The 16,565-nt window shown below is 55.2% G+C and overlaps 2 protein-coding genes across 5 annotated transcripts in view; one reads left to right on the top strand and one right to left on the bottom strand.

Moving 5' to 3' along the window:
* DIDO1 (death inducer-obliterator 1) overlaps positions 1–4,689 on the bottom strand; it is a 52,532-nt gene extending 47,843 nt beyond the window's left edge. The window contains exon 1 of the mRNA XM_036824550.1: positions 4,535–4,689. The gene's annotated coding sequence lies outside the window, so the exon portion shown is untranslated. The remainder of the gene's footprint in view (positions 1–4,534) is intronic.
* A 151-nt stretch (positions 4,690–4,840) lies between these two features.
* On the top strand, positions 4,841–11,019 carry GID8 (GID complex subunit 8 homolog). Of its 4 annotated transcripts, XM_036826922.1 has the most exons (6): positions 4,844–4,997; positions 5,277–5,370; positions 7,646–7,775; positions 8,726–8,922; positions 9,229–9,426; positions 10,207–10,868. In XM_036826922.1, exons 3-6 carry the CDS (start codon positions 7,658–7,660, stop codon positions 10,378–10,380), a joined length of 687 nt encoding a protein of 228 aa, XP_036682817.1. In that variant the 5' UTR covers positions 4,844–4,997; positions 5,277–5,370; positions 7,646–7,657; the 3' UTR covers positions 10,381–10,868. The 4 variants fall into 4 exon arrangements, with proteins under 4 accessions (XP_036682816.1, XP_036682817.1, XP_036682818.1 ...); XM_036826921.1 differs by lacking the exon at positions 5,277–5,370 and having other exon boundaries at positions 4,841–4,997; positions 10,207–11,019; XM_036826923.1 differs by lacking the exons at positions 4,844–4,997; positions 5,277–5,370 and adding an exon at positions 5,054–5,083.
* Positions 11,020–16,565: the final 5,546 nt, after the last annotated feature.

Below are 16,565 nucleotides of genomic sequence, written 5' to 3'. Positions count from 1 at the left end.
GTCCGCTGAGACAAGGAGGGCCCAGGGCAGGGCCGCTGCCACCAGTGCTCGGCCAGCAGCTGGCCTGGGGGGCCCCAGGGGCAGGCACACGGCGACAACTAGCTGTACCGCCTACAATCTAAGAGGTTCGTTTTTCTGAAAGAAAATACTTCAAAAGTGAAAGATTGTTGGAAGTCAAGTCTAACAGTGGCTTTCTGGATTTGTCTAAAAGAGAAAAAAATGTATAAATTCCTGCTCTTGCCTGGGTCACAAAAACAAAATGGTGAAAGTGAGAAAAGAGTATTTGAAGGAAATACCAACAAGAGTAACACAGTTTGAGCTATTAGGAATTTCAAAAGGATACCCAAAAGGTTTTATTCTGGGGTATCCCTGATTTCAATGAAATCAATACCCATAAATTACCCTTTCAATACCAAAATAGTTTTGAGTTCCAAACTGAACCAACTGCTTCTGAAATTTAGAAATCCAAGGAGAAACAGGATCTCCCAAATCTGTCTACAGAAGGTAGGAGGACAAGAATGCTGCCTTTTACAACTACACAGAAAAATGACAAATCTTGGGAGTCTGTCAGACATACAAGGTTCCTCTCGTTCAATGGAAAGTAAAAACATTTAAAAGAGTAAATATAAGAGGATTTTAAAGTCAAAAAAGAAAAAACAAAATTTGGCGAGTGTTTTTTAAAAGGAACGCGTGGATATCGATTGAAAAAATGCCTCATCTTCATTCAGTGCTTCTATCTCCCAAGTCAGACATCTGATCAGAACTGGGCTCATGCAAAAACAAAACCACCAAAACCAAACAAAAACAAGAAACCCCTCAGAGTATATACAGATATACAGCTACGCATGTATACGTTATAGGTGTTTTTATATACACGTGCATGTGTCTGTATGGACCTCCGATGTGTGCATCAAAGCCCTAACCAGCCAGGTGTGAAGGGAAGGGTCAAATCCAGCAGAGACGGTCTGCGAGCGGCCTTGAGAGCGCGCTGCCTGCGCCCCTCCGTCCGGCCCCCAACCCACCCCAAGCGTTGCAGGTGGCACCGTGCTGGACACAGTTTACGTTACAACCTCTGCAGGAGTTAAAAGGTCAAGAAAACTATTACTCTAAAATATTACTTTACCCATCCAAAGAAACTTATGACGAAACCAGTGCTTTCTGATTTAGTGATATAATCGAGAAAGGAAAATACAATCCCGCAAGGAGGGGGAAGGCGACCATCTCAGACCCCATTACACGTGATTCACAGGGTCTTGAATACATGCAGCAGAACTAAACAGTAACAACAGTCTTCCTTACTCCTTACAACAGCTTCACGGAGAAGCTGAAGACAGGATACTGTGTGAAGCTAAGGCTACGGGAACTGACTTTTTGGAGTTTACTGCCCACTTGTGGTAACGATTCCGAGCAGCAACAACCAATCAGCTTATACCTCATCCTGAACAATCAAGGTTGACTTGCCAAATCCCCTGGAAAGCAGGGCTCCAGCATGTAGGGGTTTGATTTTATGCTTTGAGGGTATGAGAATAAGACAGAAACACCCTCCAAAATACTGCAATTCTGTAAAACATAGCTGATACCCAGGTTGTTGAACAGTCCAGGATTTGATTAAAGGAGCACTGTGTATTTTATTCTCAAAACGCATTTCCTTTTTTAAAAACTCTTGCCTGCTCTTTTAAAACTAATAAACCTTAACATCTCTCTTTAAAGAACTGCTGATCTGTGAATCACTACGTTGTACATCTGGAACATATAATATTGTACATCAACTATACCTCAATTAAAAAAAAGAAAAAAAACCAATTACAAAGAGAGCAAAAGAGAACTGTTAATCAGAATGAAACTCTCCACCAGGGCTTGGAGAAGAGCAGAAGCTCTGGGCCCCTGCCTTCCTATCGCGAAGCCAGTCAACCACCCCACGGGGCTGAAATCTTGGTCAACCTGCTCGCTGCCCCAGATGATGACCAACGTGGCCCTGCACCCCCAGCTGCTTCCTGCTCCCCGCTCCCCTGCTGCATGCGGGTGTCTTCAGGGCTCGGCCCAGGCCGCCTCTCTCTTCACTGCGTACTCTCCATCCGGGGCCTCACGCCCTCCTGCTGTCCTTTACCACCCACTCGTCTGTTCCCCTAACCTCTCCACTAGATGCCTCGAACGCACCGCCAAGCCTAACGCATGCCAAACGAGCTCCTGACTTCTGAGCTCCCCGCTGATCCCGGCCCTCCTCTGGTGTCCCCATTCAGTGGCGGCCCGGCCCTGTGAACCCAAAGGCACAAGCCCGAGGCCCAGGGTTCTCTCCGACACACCTGCCTCCCCCTCAGCCATCGAACCCCGTGGCTTTAGCGTTTCCCGTGACCAAGTCCACCTGCGAGCTCCTCTGCACACGTGCTGCAGGGCCCCAGGCGCCTCTCAGTGTTAGACACCTCACCCCCTCTCAGCTCACCGCGATCTGACATTTTCCGCGTTCACCGGCTCACCGAACTTCTTGCCCTATCACAAGGGCAGCTTTTGGGGAATGTCAAGCGGCCCGCCCCGCCCCGCCAAGTCGCTCTGCTGGAAGCCGCGCCCCGAGGCTCCCGGAGAGCCCGGCAGCAGCGCTCTGGCCCCTCCCCGCTGCTCCTCCGCGGGTCTGGACTCCAGCCGCTGCTCCTCTCCACGGACGTCCTCCGAGTGATACGTTTACGGACTCTCACGAGGTGTCACCATGAAAGCTGCACTTCCAGCCTCATCGCTCCCTCCAGCGTTCCATGGTCCACCCTGGGCCCCTAACCACCCCTTCCCTCCTCCCATCTCACTCCTCACCCTGCCGGCTCTTCCTCAGCTGGCGCCACCATCGACCCCACCAACCAGGCTACACATCCGAGCGCCATTCTCGACTTCTTCCTCTGCTCTCACTCCACTGGGACTGCTAACTTCCCGACCTTTGTCCTTTTCTGCCGAGACTGCTTCTAGCGAAGGTCCTCACCCTCACTCATCTATTCCTCCACATTCTCAACAAGTATCTACAGAACCCCTGCCACATACTAGATGCTTCAGCTCTTATGAAGGTCATGTGTTGGTGGCGGTGAACTGTGACACACTAACAGGCATCAGTGACATAGAACGGTGTGCTGAAGGCAACGAAGGAATCGTTTAGGGACCACGTGAACACGAAGGGGTGGCACGACATCCTGCTTGTCGGGATGGTGTCCCCACTCCCAGGAGTTGGCCTCAGGAGTGTTGCACGCAGACCCAGCTCCTGAGAGCCCAGAGGTGAGAGACCCTGGTGAGTCCAGAGTCAGGGTAGGAGTGGTGAGGCTTTCAGCTGTGCTCACTCTACACAGGCAACTGGGGAGTTGCCGATGGGTGTGAAGAGGGGGCCAGGGACAAAGAGAGATGATCCTGCCTGAAGTGTGGGTTTCAAAAAGCAGCCAGTATCTAGACAGAATTCAGGCTGTGCAGGACCACTTCTGGGGGTGACGGGCCATTAACCTATGACCCGCAAAGAGGGTGCAGATGAACCTTCTTTAGAACCCTCTAGCCTCTTAGGGCACCAGATTTTTGCTCATGCACCCTTGAAAAGAATTTTAAAAATCTGCACCCCTCGCCCATTATAAAGTTGACATCTGAAGTTGTTTATAGGATTAAGTGCTTGAAAAGGATGTAATTACAGACAAATACTGCATTTGCGTCTGCGTTTTAAATAGATTTGGTCAAAGCTTTGGACCTGCAGATTTAGCTCATTTGACTAACCCGAATGGAAGATATCCACAATTAGTCGTCACTGTCAAACCTATTTGCCAAATTCCACTTACTTACTGCAAGAAGTCCCACACCACTTCCACGTTATTTAGTTCACTCCCCGGCAATCACAGGAAACCAGTTAAAATCTTTTAACTTTACTCTCCAGCAACGGGAAAACGAGACCCTGCTCTGAAGGAGTCTGCACTCTTCTCCAGCAGACGGACAATAATAACCAAATAAACCCGCAAATGACTTTCTGCGTCTCCGCGACCACCAGGTCCCGGCCGCGGCGCAGGGAGACCCTCCGTTGTTCGGACAGAGACCGCAGCACCTCGGGGCCCCTGTCGCACAGGCCTGCAGTCCCCGCCCAACCGGAGCGCGGCTTTGGGACCACGGGCGGTAAAGACCACCGGGCTCCGGGCCGCAGGGATCACGGGCAGAAAAGACCACCCGGCACCGGGCTGGTAAGACCGCCGGGCCTGGGACCGCAGGGATCACGGGCGGGAAAAATCACTAGGCCCCGCGCCGCAGGGACCACAGGCGGAAAAGGCCCCTGGGCCCCCGGGAGGTTCCCCGAAGGCAGGCCCGTCCGGGTTGACCCAGCCGGCAGCGAGCGGGTGCGCGCTCCCCGCCGCGGTCGCGTGCCCGGGAACCCGCCCCAACCGTCGGAACCGAGAGCTCCCGCCGGCCGAGTTCGGGCGGCTCCTCCCGGGCCTGCGCGAAGGCGAGCACCGGGTTAGCAAAGACCCCGCCTCTGGGCTGCGCGGAGCACCGGCGCCTGTCCCCCCTTCCCGCCCCATGCCCTCGGGCTCACACAAACGACTGGAGGGACGCTGGGACTTTAGCCTCCGACTCAGTCCAGATGTCGCCGTCCCGGCTCGAAGTTCCCCCACGACGCCTCCACGGCAGCCATCTTAACCAGAGGCGGCCGCCGCCTTTTGACTCTCGCGCCAATCCGTAGAGCGAGGGCGCCGTGAGGGGAGTTCTGCGCAAGGACGGAAGCTGGAGTCCCGCGCTTCCGGGCGGCCGCCGCGACCCGCACCCTCGCGAGAGCCCTTGATTGGCTGTCGGCTTGCAATCTCGCGATCTCGCGGGAAGTGGCTGAGGGGGCGGCCGCCGGTGCGTCTGCCCTCCCGTTCCCCGCCCCCGCCTCCGCCTCCGCCGCGGCCCCCGCCTCTGCCTCCCCCTCCCCGGCGCCGCCGCCGCCCCCTCCCCGCCCGGCCCGGCACCCCGAGCGGCCGCGGAGACCGCGCAGCGCGGCAGGCGGGATCCTCACGGTAAGATGGCCGCGGCGGACCCAGGCGGCCGGGCGGAGCGTCCCCGCGGGAGCGCGGCGAAGCGGGGCGGGGAGGCGGAGGGCCAAGTAGGGGTCGGGGCCGGGGAGGGGTCGAGGCGGCCCGGGAAGGGGGCGGGCCGGGCCGCGGGGGTGCGCCGACCGGCCAACCGCGCCGGGGGGCCTTCCGGGGTTGGGGATCCGAGCAGGCGTCATCGGGTCGCGTTGTCCGGGGAGGCGGCGCCCTCGGGGTTTGCAGGTCCAAATGCTCCCTTCTCCTAAGGCGGCGGAGCCCGGGCGCAGAGACTCGGTGTTTGTTGTTGACGAAGCGCGTTTCGAGGGGAGTCTGCACATTCCGAGGCGGCGCCTGCTAGGAGGTGATAGTTCTCGACACGTCGCACAGGTGTCTCTGCGACGGGAACCGTTTCCACCCGGAACCGCGTCCGAGCAGAGGCTGAGCTGCAGAGGCCGGACGTTGCTCTTGCGAGCAAGTGTTCCTCGCCGTCCGCATTGGGATGTTGAATTATGTCTGTGGTATTTTTAACTCCCGAGTTCTTCCTGCACGGAACAGAATGGGACAGTTCTCCAAAGTTGTTACTTTTTCAAACGTCGCTCTGTCGTCCAGGACTGAGAATTTGGTCTGAGTGAGTTACGCCAGTGGCCCGTAGCTTAGAGAGATGGGCCCTTGGGTGAGGGACAGCACCTCTTGGTTGTGTCTTAGGACAAGTGTTCTTCTGCGGATCAGCGTCGGGCATGGCATCCCCCACGGGCCGAGGACTTTGTCTTGTACCCTTTTGCTTCCCCACCTACACTCTCTCCCTGGGCGATCTTCGGCGAACTCTTGGCTTTCAGTCATTTTGTGGCGGCTGTTTCCCTAATTGTTTCCAGCGCTGAGCTCAGGACCTGTAATCCAGGTGCCTGCTTGACTTCTCCTGCCGTGGGTCTGATAGCCCAAACTTGCCCGGCTCCTCAGACCTGTTCCTCTCATTTGTGGCTCCATCCTCCAAGGTCTCAAGCTTGAAACACCCCCATGGTCCCCGAGTCTTCCGTTCTTTTATCCTTCCACGCTGGCTCTGTCCACAGAGTCTTGGTGGGCTGTGCTCTGTGGCCCTTCTGCTGCTGTCCCCTCTTGTCTGGGTGGCTCCTCACTGGTATTCCTGCGCAGCTCTCACCACCCCACGGTCACCCCGTGTCCACTGGGCACCCGGAGCTGTCTTTTAAATTTTTTTTTTTTGTTTGAATCGGTTTAGCGTGTGCTTTGCTATGTATAAAGTAACATCCACGACGTCTATGTCAGTTACAGAGGATAAAACTGACGTGGACGGTGGTGGGCTCACCACCCATCCCGAGAGCCCAGCTGGTGCTCCCAGGGCCCGCCTTCCAGTGGTAACCACCTCCTGAGTTTCATGTTTCCTGCCCTTACTTGAAACAATGGCAAAACGGTTTTGCTATGAATGTATATTTAATGTATTTACTGCTAAGCAAACATTGTACAGCTTGTTTTGTTTTTCTTCTTCACAAACCGCCGCACCTGGGTCTCTGCTGTGACTGGCTCTCTTCGTCCATCTGGTTTCTAAGTCCCCCATGTGGTCACATTCATTTATTTTACCTGCTTTAGTAAATCCTGTTCCGTGGATACAGTCACAGCCCCTTCTCAGTAGTTCTAAAATCCACGTAACTCTGAAAACCAAAGGTTTTTGGTTTTCTTTTTAATCTATTAGATGGCAAAACCTCACCTGGCAAAGGCTGTTTAGTAGCTTCTGTTCCACTTGGTATGAGGCCTCATACCTTTCACTGAAGAAATCGTATCTGATTGTGGGGTGCTGCCCCACACCACAGAGAGGATGGCGTATGATACGTGGTAAAATGTGCAGATAGTCTTTGTACAGCCTGGACAGTGCTGAAGCGTGAAACCGATGTGCCCCAGGGTTTTGGTGCCGTGGGACCGTGCTCCGGTGAACCACAGACCATTTGTCGGTGCTGCTGTTGGCTGAACATCCGGGTGGATGGCTTCCATGTTGTCGCCATCCTGAGCAGTGTCTCTGTGGACAGGCTCGTCTGGGTCTGGGTCTCAGTCTCCAGGAGTAGAAGAGCCGGCTGTGAGGAGCACACGTGCGCAGCCTCGCACAGCGAAGCCGAGTGTTTTTGCTGTGCGGTCCGTTCTGACCGCAGGGTAAAGGGGTTCAGGAGAACTCCACGTCTTTGTGAACACATGGTGTTGTCAGACCGCTTCATTTTTGTCAGTCTGGAGGGTGTGTGATGTGGGCTTCTCTTGAGCACACGCATCGCAGCACGTGATTCTTCAGCCCGTACTCTCGTGGCTGCCCTTCGTGCTTAGAGGGGAGTTCACCTAGATCCCCTTGTCCTGTAGGGCCTTACTCGGACCCCGGCCGACCTCTTGACCTCCTGGTCCTAAGACCCTTGGCTCTTCCTCACGTTCATCCTCCTTCCTAACACCCCAACCTTCTCTTTGGTCCCTGAATCTGTGTTTTGAGTCTCACGCCCTTTGCATGTGCCGTTTTCCACATTTTAAGTATCTTCCCACTCTCCCCATCTTACTTCCTGCTCTGTCGCCGTGTTTATGTCTGAAATGATCGCAATTGTCATAGAATTCTTCACCGATTCTTAAAATATTACCTTTTTTCCCTGTAGAAATAAATCAGAATGAGTTACACAGAAAAACCCGATGAAATCACAAAGGACGAGTGGATGGAGAAGCTCAATAACTTGCATGTCCAGCGGGCAGACATGAACCGTCTCATCATGAACTACTTGGTCACAGGTAGGGGTGTGGCGAGGGTGCTGCCGCTTGGGCATCCGTATCCCTTTCTGTGCACACAGTCGGGACTTGCTGAAGTTCCGCGGTGCACTTGTGTTCAGGTGTCATGAAAATGCAGTGTTCTTTTTGATAAACTTGTAGTTACGGTTTTAAAGAGCTATTCTCTTCCGGAGATGAGATCATGATTTCAGGTCTCTGAGACCTAAGGAGAAAATCTGTTTCTTGGCCTTTGACATTTTTGCAATTGATCAACGTAATTAAGAAAGTGCTGAAGTACGTTTAAAACCCAAGTAATTAATCTCTTCTGGCCAGTCTGGTAAATGATACTGGACTCTTTCTAGAAGGTGTGTCCAACTCAAAAGAAGAAAGGGGGACGGGCATACGGAAGGAAACGCACATGCTCTGCGGCTAACACTCAGTCCTCCTTGACACTGGGAAGCAAAAGGGTAACTCTGTACGTGGTGAGAAAACCCACATGTTTCCAGAAAGCGAGTTGCCTTCCTGTGAGTTCCCAGTGTCCACCACCCCTCCCGTCAGTCTCTGATGTGGAAGAGAATTGTAAACTCACTAAGAGTGGGAGCGGCCAGGGCCTTGCAGGCGGAGAGGGCCTTGCTTCCCCTGGAGCAGGTCGGCAGCTTCTCTGCACTGGGCCTGGACCGCAGCCCTCCACCAGGGGCCACACCGGCACGTGGGGCCTCAGCACCCATCCTCACCTGGCTGGGAGGTTAGAGCGTTTGGGGTGTTGGGGGAAGGAAATGAAGTACTATGTCTGCGTTTCTGCATTTCCGGGGCATAATTGGTAAGTCACAAAGGTATTAAACCCAAATCCCCAAGAGAGTGCAGTTATATCAGAGATTTTTTTATTCAAGGCGGATGGGCTTTCTAGAGATAAAAGGGCTTTGCATTGATGTCTTGCTGACCTTCCGAGCAGTGAGGATGGTTTTCATTTCCAGAGGGCTTTAAGGAAGCAGCAGAGAAGTTTCGGATGGAATCTGGGATCGAACCTAGTGTTGATCTAGAAACGCTCGACGAGCGAATCAAAATCCGGGAGATGATACTGGAAGGCCAGATTCCCGAGGCCATCGCACTGGTCAATAGCCTCCACCCGGAGCTTCTGGACACAAACCGCTATCTTTACTTCCACCTACAAGTGAGTCTGGTTTGCGGACGCTCAACAAATTAAGGTTCTTTATGGGATTCAGAAGTAACGAGGCTAATTCGCCTTAATAGAACGTTGCTTTAATTGACGTGGGGAAGGGGTTAGAGTTAGCTGCTCTCCTGTGTGTCTCAGAAGCTGTTTCTTGCTTTAAAAACGCAAATGTAACAACTCGGAGTTGCTAGACAACTCTGTCCTCTGAGAGGCCCTTTCCATGAGAAGCAGGCGCGGCTGCGGGGGTGTCACTGGCCGGGTGGCCAGGCGCCCGGCGCTCACCCCGTCTGCCTGGCCCCCGACCAGCAACAGCACCTGATCGAGCTGATCCGCCAGCGGGAGACGGAGGCGGCGCTGGAGTTCGCGCAGACCCAGCTGGCCGAGCAGGGCGAGGAGAGCCGGGAGTGCCTGACCGAGATGGAGCGCACGCTGGCCCTGCTGGCCTTCGACAACCCCGAGGACTCGCCCTTCGGAGACCTGCTCAACATGATGCAGAGGCAGAAGGTGGGCGCCAGGCGGGAAGGGGGCTTCCGTCTGCATCCTCCACAGATGTTCTCGGGATTTCCAAAGAAACGGGGCGGTGGGTGGGTGGTGTCGAACGGGACAGTGCTTCTGGCCGGGACACTGCTAGGAGGGCATCGGCTGTTCCCTAGCTTAGACTTCCATCGTGTCACACTAGGGGCCCAGGGCATCGCGACTATTACACGACAGTCAAGCCTCTTTGCCCATTTTTCTTGTTTATCTGAGCCTTCTTCCTATATAGCTGGAGACTCGTAGAAACAGGTGTTTCAAGTACCTTTTGATTAAAAGCCCACACTTGCTTCGGACACTTTGGGGCTCCCCGTTGCAGCCTCTGTGTTCCCGCCGGCGCCGTGGCTCCCCGGCTGCAGTGCTCCTTCGCCGCCACCCTCCGCTACCCTGGAAGGAGGGTGTCCTTGGGGTCCACCTCAGGTGTCGTCCTGGGGCTCATTAGGATGGAACCGGTCCCACCCCCACCTTGGTCTGTCCTCTCTGCCAGTCCCCTCGTGCCCAGCTCCTGGCATGTCGCCGCCGTCCAGGCCGGATGCGACATCTGCTGACCACACCGTGAGCTCCTCTGGACAAGTAGTGTGTTTTACATCCTCTGGAGCGCCTGACAGTCACAGGCTTCGTGTTTGTTAAATAAGTAACCAGCTTCTCACGTAAAATTGGTTTCCAAGACGCTTGAAATGCATCTTATGATGGACCCTTTTTGCGGGCGCTCTGCGTGTGTGGTGGTTTTTATTGGCTGCCTTTATTTTCTAGGTGTGGAGTGAAGTGAACCAAGCTGTCCTGGATTATGAAAATCGTGAGTCAACACCCAAGCTGGCAAAGTTACTGAAACTACTCCTTTGGGCTCAGAATGAGCTGGACCAGAAGAAAGTCAAATATCCCAAAATGACAGACCTCAGCAAAGGCGTGATCGAGGAGCCCAAGTAGAGTCTGGGCAGGGGCCCCATTTCACCGCCCGGGCCGGCAGAGCACCGTCTGGGACTGAAGATTTTTACGGCAGCAGAGAACTCTTTCCTCCCCCCTTTTACTTTGTTTTTTGACCCAGAATCTTTTCGAAAGGGAGAAGTAGCCCTTTTAAGTGCTGGAGAACGCGCAGCGAAAGACACCGTCTCTTCCTGCTGGCGAGGAAGGCTGGCGAGGACCGCACCATGGCCTGACCTCAGTGCTCTGGGCGTCTCGGCTCCCAAGGCGCCGCATCTTAGGGACACTGGTCCACCCGAGGCCCCCGCTCGGAGCATCTGGGCAGCACTGATGGCCGTCTTGCTCTCTGTTTGCGTCGAGGCAGGCAGCGTGTCCTCACCCTCCCACGTCTCGGCTGGCCTTCGTGTAGAAGGATTTCCTTCCCCCCTTGGTTTTTGGTTTGTTTTCGTTTTTTCATAGGAAAGACTATATAAATTTGTAAATCCCAATTCAAAGACTTCTTTTGTGTGCGGGTCCTGAGTTTGATTTTTTTCCCTTTTGGTCTGGGTCGTGTGGCTTTGGGGGAGATAAGTGCGTGTGTGCGTGTGTATATGAGGGGCGGGCTGTGTGTTTTTTAATTTTTTAAATATATATTTTGGTGCTGTACGTGGTGAGAGACTCTTTCCTAGTGGATCAATGAACCATCTCTCCTGGGCAGTTATGTTAAAAATAAAGGTTTCTCTTTAATTTCAAGAATGACCAAAATGGTCTCTCAAAAGTTTTAATCATCTCCAGCACACCTTTTGCTTCTGGGGCTGGTTTCCCCATGTGACGGCAGTGACACCGTCTAGTACCTACAGCCGGAGAGACGAGTGACTGCGCCGCGGCGTGTGCTGTGGCGTGTGCTGTGGCGTGTGCCATGGCACAGTGGACTCTGTCACCTGCACTTCAGCATCTCTCACGCTGTCAGCCAGTTCTGTGCCTGTCCTGCTTCTGTGCCCTCACATCTGTCCCCTGCCCGGCACCCAGTGCGGTCGGTGATACCCAGATGCAGGCTCGGGTGTTGGGGTTTGTGGCAGGTGGCCCGGGGCGCCGGTGCTGGAAGGGGTTTCGTGGATTGTTGCAGAGCTGCCAGCCCCTGGGCGAGGCCGTGGAGGTGGAGGTGGAAGGGGCCCCAGCGCGCGCAGCTCTTGGGGCTGGTGGCTCCTGTTCGTCCTCTGGTGGGAGCGCCCACGTGGCTGAGACTCAGTGCTCCCTCGTCTGACCCCTGTGCAGGGTGGGCTGTGCTGGCACCCGGGCTCGATGGAGAGAAATGCCATTAGCAGCCGAATCTGGGGAGCCCATGGGCCTGGATGCACAGCGAGGCAGGTCCTCGGGGAGGTCGGGGGTCTGCCTCCGACGCCCCGAGTGTTTGTCCTGAAGCATCTGTGGCACCAGCTCTTCCCTCCACTTACCACTCACTTTCGACCTGCACTTGAGTCTGCGGGGTCACTGGTTTTCAGTGGGTACAGCTTCAGGCAGGATTTTCCTTCCCCAGGGGGTTGTGTAATTCAGTCACGGGTGCAAAGGCAAATAGACCACTCAGGCCCTAGACTGGCCCTTCATGCTGCCCTTTGGACCTTGTGAGGGTTGGGGGGGGTGTCCTTTCCTTACCCCCAGAAGTGATGAGTTTCACCTCTCTCGGTCGTCAGCCTCAGGTGTGACCTTTCCGTATGATCGTTTTCTCTGAGGTTTGAGGATAAAAATAAGTTAGGGAGAAAGGGGGTTTTAATCTTCAGGTAATTAAGACTTAATACAGCAGAAGCTGGAAGAAAAATATTAGGGAAGTAGACATAAAACTACATTTCTTTAAAAGCACCAGGTAATTCAGCATATTCCTAATCCTTTGTTATTGGTGTATATAAGATTGTTTATGTGCATAATTAATATATAATCAATTTGAAATATTTTTCAAAGGAGAGGGTTTGAGATGTACAGTAATGGGCAAGAATCATCCATAATCTGTCAGGACCTGAATGGGGTTTGTCACGTGCATGAAATGTTAAATGCTTATGAGAAGTGTTGCTATTTTATTCACCAGTTGAGTCAGTGAGTGACTTGATGAGCCAGTGCTAAAACCCACGTGAGCTGGGTGCTGGCCAGACTCGGAGAATTCAGATGTTACTCTTCAGCTCTTTACCTTTGTTTAAGGGGTTTAGTTCCTTCCCCATGGGCTGGAAATCTTCAAAGGGGCGGCTTTGCAGACTTCTTTCTCTGTTTCCTCTTTTTTGCAGTCTCTGTTTTTTCAGCGAGCAAACTACCTTAAGCCATTTCAAGGTAATAAACTTTAAGTATGCTGATTTTTCTGCTTCGTCTCATTTGGATCTCGCTGTTGTGTTTGTTAAAATGTAATGTTCTACCAGGGTAGTTTATTTCTTCTTTTTACACTTTCTGGTGGAAAGTGCCTTGAAATAAATAAAATGTGAGCATATTCTGGTACTCTGTGTTCCTGATGTTGTGAAGTCATATGAGGAATGACCCCTAGTCTGGATTCTTCCAGAGCACAGGGATTGTCGCAAAGCAAATGAGAGCTAATGTATTTTGCCATTTGAATTAAGTTTTCCAGTTTCTAGAAAAGGCAGCTGTTGGTTGGGACTTGTCCTGGCGTGGACTGAGATGCCGGGAGCAAGCCTGGGGGTCGCAGGGCTGGCTCCGCCGTCCGGCCAAGATGCCCTCTGAAGACAGACATGCAGAGAAAACGTGTGGAGGGCAGCTTTTCTAAAGCAGTGTGATGTCTGTACTTTCCCACTTATCTCTGCTGTTAGTTTGGAGGAGCGTGGCAGAACCAGGAGTTTCAGAGAGAACCGTACACATTCTGTGTTAAAAGACACTGCCGTCCTCCGGATAACAGGGCAGGACTCCTTTCCGGGTGACTATTGCCAAGTCTCAGTCTGAACAAAAGACCAGATTAAAGGCGTCAGGTGTGGTGACTGCAGGCTGGGCTGCCCGTCCCCAGCCCCTGGACACCAAGCGTGTTGTTCCTGACGGCGGGTATGTTTCCATTTCAGAAATACGTACTGCTCTTTCGGGTTTACGGTCCGTTGTACTGTTGGCAGCAGTCGCGTGAGAGCCTGTGTAAAACAGTCACCCGCCCTAGCACTTGGTGCCCCTCTGATTCTGTCATTCCAGGCGATTCCTGGGGCGCATGCGTGCAGCGCCCACAACATCTGAAAAACGCAGAATAGGTTGCCTTTGCTGCCTTTTCTTCATTTCATAGTAAAAGTTTGCACATTTTTCTCAGAGTGGTCGTCTGAAAGCTCTCCCCCCGCCGCCCCCCGCCGACAACGTTCTAATAAGAACAAAGAACTCCGTGCCACACTAACACGTTTGCATGTAGACCTGGAAGGGTGGGGGAACTTTGGCTCCCGTGCGTCCGTGCTTTGCTGTGGCTCCATCCCCACTCTGAAACCTGCCGTCTGCTCTTCTGCACGGGCACCTCGTTTCAGTTTTGTGAAGGAGATGGAGCTAGTCGGGCTGCCCACCGCATGACTTTCAGCTGCATTGGAACATTCTAAGTAATTTTTTTGTGACGTATGACATTTCCAAACCTTCAAAGAAGAAGGGCTGCTCCAGCAAGCCCGGGGCCGCCGCCGTGGTGCCCGTCGCCGTGGTGCCCGTGCTGGCGTCCAGCGGGGCGGGTTCCCGCGCACCCTCTGTGGAAGGCCAGAGTGGGACCCTGGACGCAGCCGGAGGGCGACGGGCGGGGTGCAGAGCGCGGCCCCGTGCCGGGCACGCGCAGGGGTGTCGGCGCTGGTGGCGTTGGGGACAGGAAAGGAGGGCCCTCCCCCGTCGCTGATCCACGGCAGGGACCTCTCCCGCCTCGCAGGGGCGGCCAGGTGGCCCTTGGCGATGCCCCCGAGCCCTTGGCTCTGTGCTCACCTCGCCCAGGGTGCTCGGTAGGGGCTGGTCCTGGCACGGGGCCTGCCCGTCCTGGAGGCTGTGCCTTAGCACCGAGATATGCCGTCGAGGCTCTCCCTTCCTTGTGGTGGTTTACTTACGTAGACGTCGGGCACGGGGTTCGAGTGGGCCTTTGGCATGACTCGCTGGGGCGGTGGAGCGTCCTGAGCGGCTTTGCCTTTGCGGGACGCCGGCCACGGCTCCATGGTGAGCAGACTGGCCCAGCCCCAGCAGTGGGAGGGGGTAGGGGGGGAGGGGTGGCCTGGGGTCACTGATCACCGTAACCCTGTGCTGACAGCATGGCGGTGTTTCCCATTGTGGGGATGGGGGGGGAGTTAAATAGGAACATGGGGCTCGGGTTGTCTGCGGTTTGGAAGTCTCCCAGCTGGAAGGCCAGGTTCACGGTCACATCCGACCGTGGCACAGAAGGAAGTCTGCCGGGCTCGTTTACCCCCAGCTCTGACCAAGTGGAGCAGCGACTGGAGGTGAGCAGATCTTGCCCGCGTGAACCTTTCTGAGCGGCTGCGTTTTCCCCACGTCCGATGCCCGTGCAGCAGCAGGCTCACTGCAGCACGAGGCTGAGACCCCGGCGCGCCTTTGGAGCCGGGGACGCGCCTGGCCGCCGGGACCCCGAGGCGCTCTGCGTGTTTGGGCTGCACGTAAGCTTAGTCACCGGAGAGGCCGGAGGGACGTCTCCTCCTCCGGTCGTGGCTCCCGCTCTCCGCAGACTCGGCCGCGTGCCCTGTCCCGTGAGGTTTTCTCTCCCACAGGTCGTGGTGTCTTACAGTCACACTAATTTTACCAGCTGGCTTCCGCAAGTGAAGCCAGCCCAGCCGTCACGGAGGATGCCACGCCGGGGCTGGAGGGGCGGGAAGGGAGGTGGTGGGCGGTCAGCCGGAAGCCTGGAAGGCCGTTGACCACCCTGACCAGGGTGAGGGGACGGGGCGCTGGCCCCTGCTTGGCCACAGACTCGTGGGACTGGTGAGTCCTTAATCTCTGGGTGTTCTGTTGTATCCTGAGCATAAAACAGAAGTGTTGAACAGCAGTGTTTGTAAGGTTCAAATAATGACCTCACCAGCACTTTGTCCCCACTTCCTGTCTCCCCCTCCTCACCCGGCTGGGCTCCCTGCGGTCCTGGAGCTGGCCCTGGGCCTCCGCCCGCCCTGCCCGCACGCCTCCTCCTTCCCTGCTCTCAGACTTGACTCGTATGTCTTTCTGGGGGCGCCTCTCAGCCCATCCCACGGCAGAATCCACCCTTCCCTGCCCCATTTAGTCTCCTTTTTGTGTTTAGTCTACATGCCCCGGAACGTCAGTTCCAGGAGGAGAGGGGCTTTGGGTAGGCAAATGACAAATGCCCCCCACAGTGTGGCTCTAGGTCTGTATGTAAAATCATCAGCAAAGAGCCTCGGGCAGTGGGTGAGAGTGAACTGCCAGGAGGAGGGTGGGGTACTATCGAAGCTGAGCTGAACAACGATTCTCACACTTTTCCGAGTCGTGGGCTCTTTGGGGGAATGCACCTCTCTCCAACACCATCCCTCTGCCCCGTTGAGCGTCGTATGGATGGAAGAACAGCAGTTCGTTTGGCAAGCGTACATGGAGCAGGGCGGGGGAGACCCAGGCCCGAGGTGTAGGTTCGGAGGGTTCCCTCCTGGTGGGACGTGGCCACGTTCGCCAGGCTGCTGTGTGGAGGATGGATTGAGGGGGTAGCGGGTGGAGGGGGCGTTGCAGGGTGAAGAGGGGGCAGCTGGCGGAAGCAGAATCGCCCAGAAATCCACCTGCTTCCTATGTGTCCCAACGGTCACAGCCTCTCCGTGCTGGCTGTGCGCTGCACGTGGGCGTGAAGCCTTCTGAGGTCAGGTGGAGCCCTGAGAGTGAGGACCCACAGGACTCAGCGCAGGACCCGGCACGTGTCCGTACTCGGCACACTCAGCCCCCCGCCCCCCGCCCCCGCGAGCGCTGGGCCGCCCAGGGTCACAGGGCTGGAGCCCACCTTCAAAGATCCATTTTAAAAATTGGTTCCCCTTGAGTCTTGCTGTCCTTGCACGGGTGAGACTACCCCGAGCTGTCACCTGATGCACAGGCAGCCCTGCGAGGTGAGGACCACCCCACCCCACCTCCATTTGTGGATGTGCGCTCAGGCTGCCCTGCCAGCAATGTGTCCGGGCTGGGACCACTCCGGCTCAGCCCCTCCAGAGCCCCATCCTTCCTGCCGCCTGCAGGGGAAGCGCCCGCGCCATCCCTAACTTCCGCGACCGGCAGCGAGGCGGCCCCGGGGC

This window comes from Balaenoptera musculus, chromosome 15 (assembly GCF_009873245.2).
Source record: "Balaenoptera musculus isolate JJ_BM4_2016_0621 chromosome 15, mBalMus1.pri.v3, whole genome shotgun sequence".
In the NCBI taxonomy this organism is placed as follows: Eukaryota; Metazoa; Chordata; class Mammalia; order Artiodactyla; family Balaenopteridae; genus Balaenoptera; species Balaenoptera musculus.
Note: the sequence above shows the minus strand (reverse complement) of the source record. Positions and strands in the feature narration are given on the sequence as shown.

What these genes read in the sequence shown, in the direction of transcription:
- GID8 (XM_036826921.1), top strand. Translation starts at nt 7,658, where the DNA reads ATGAGTTACACAGAAAAACCCGATGAAATCACAAAGGACGAGTGGATG. An exon ending in CATGAACTACTTGGTCACAG is followed by an intron (nt 7,776 to 8,725) that starts GTAGGGGTGTGG and finishes TTTCATTTCCAG; the next exon opens with AGGGCTTTAAGGAAGCAGCA. An exon ending in ATCTTTACTTCCACCTACAA is followed by an intron (nt 8,923 to 9,228) that starts GTGAGTCTGGTT and finishes GCCCCCGACCAG; the next exon opens with CAACAGCACCTGATCGAGCT.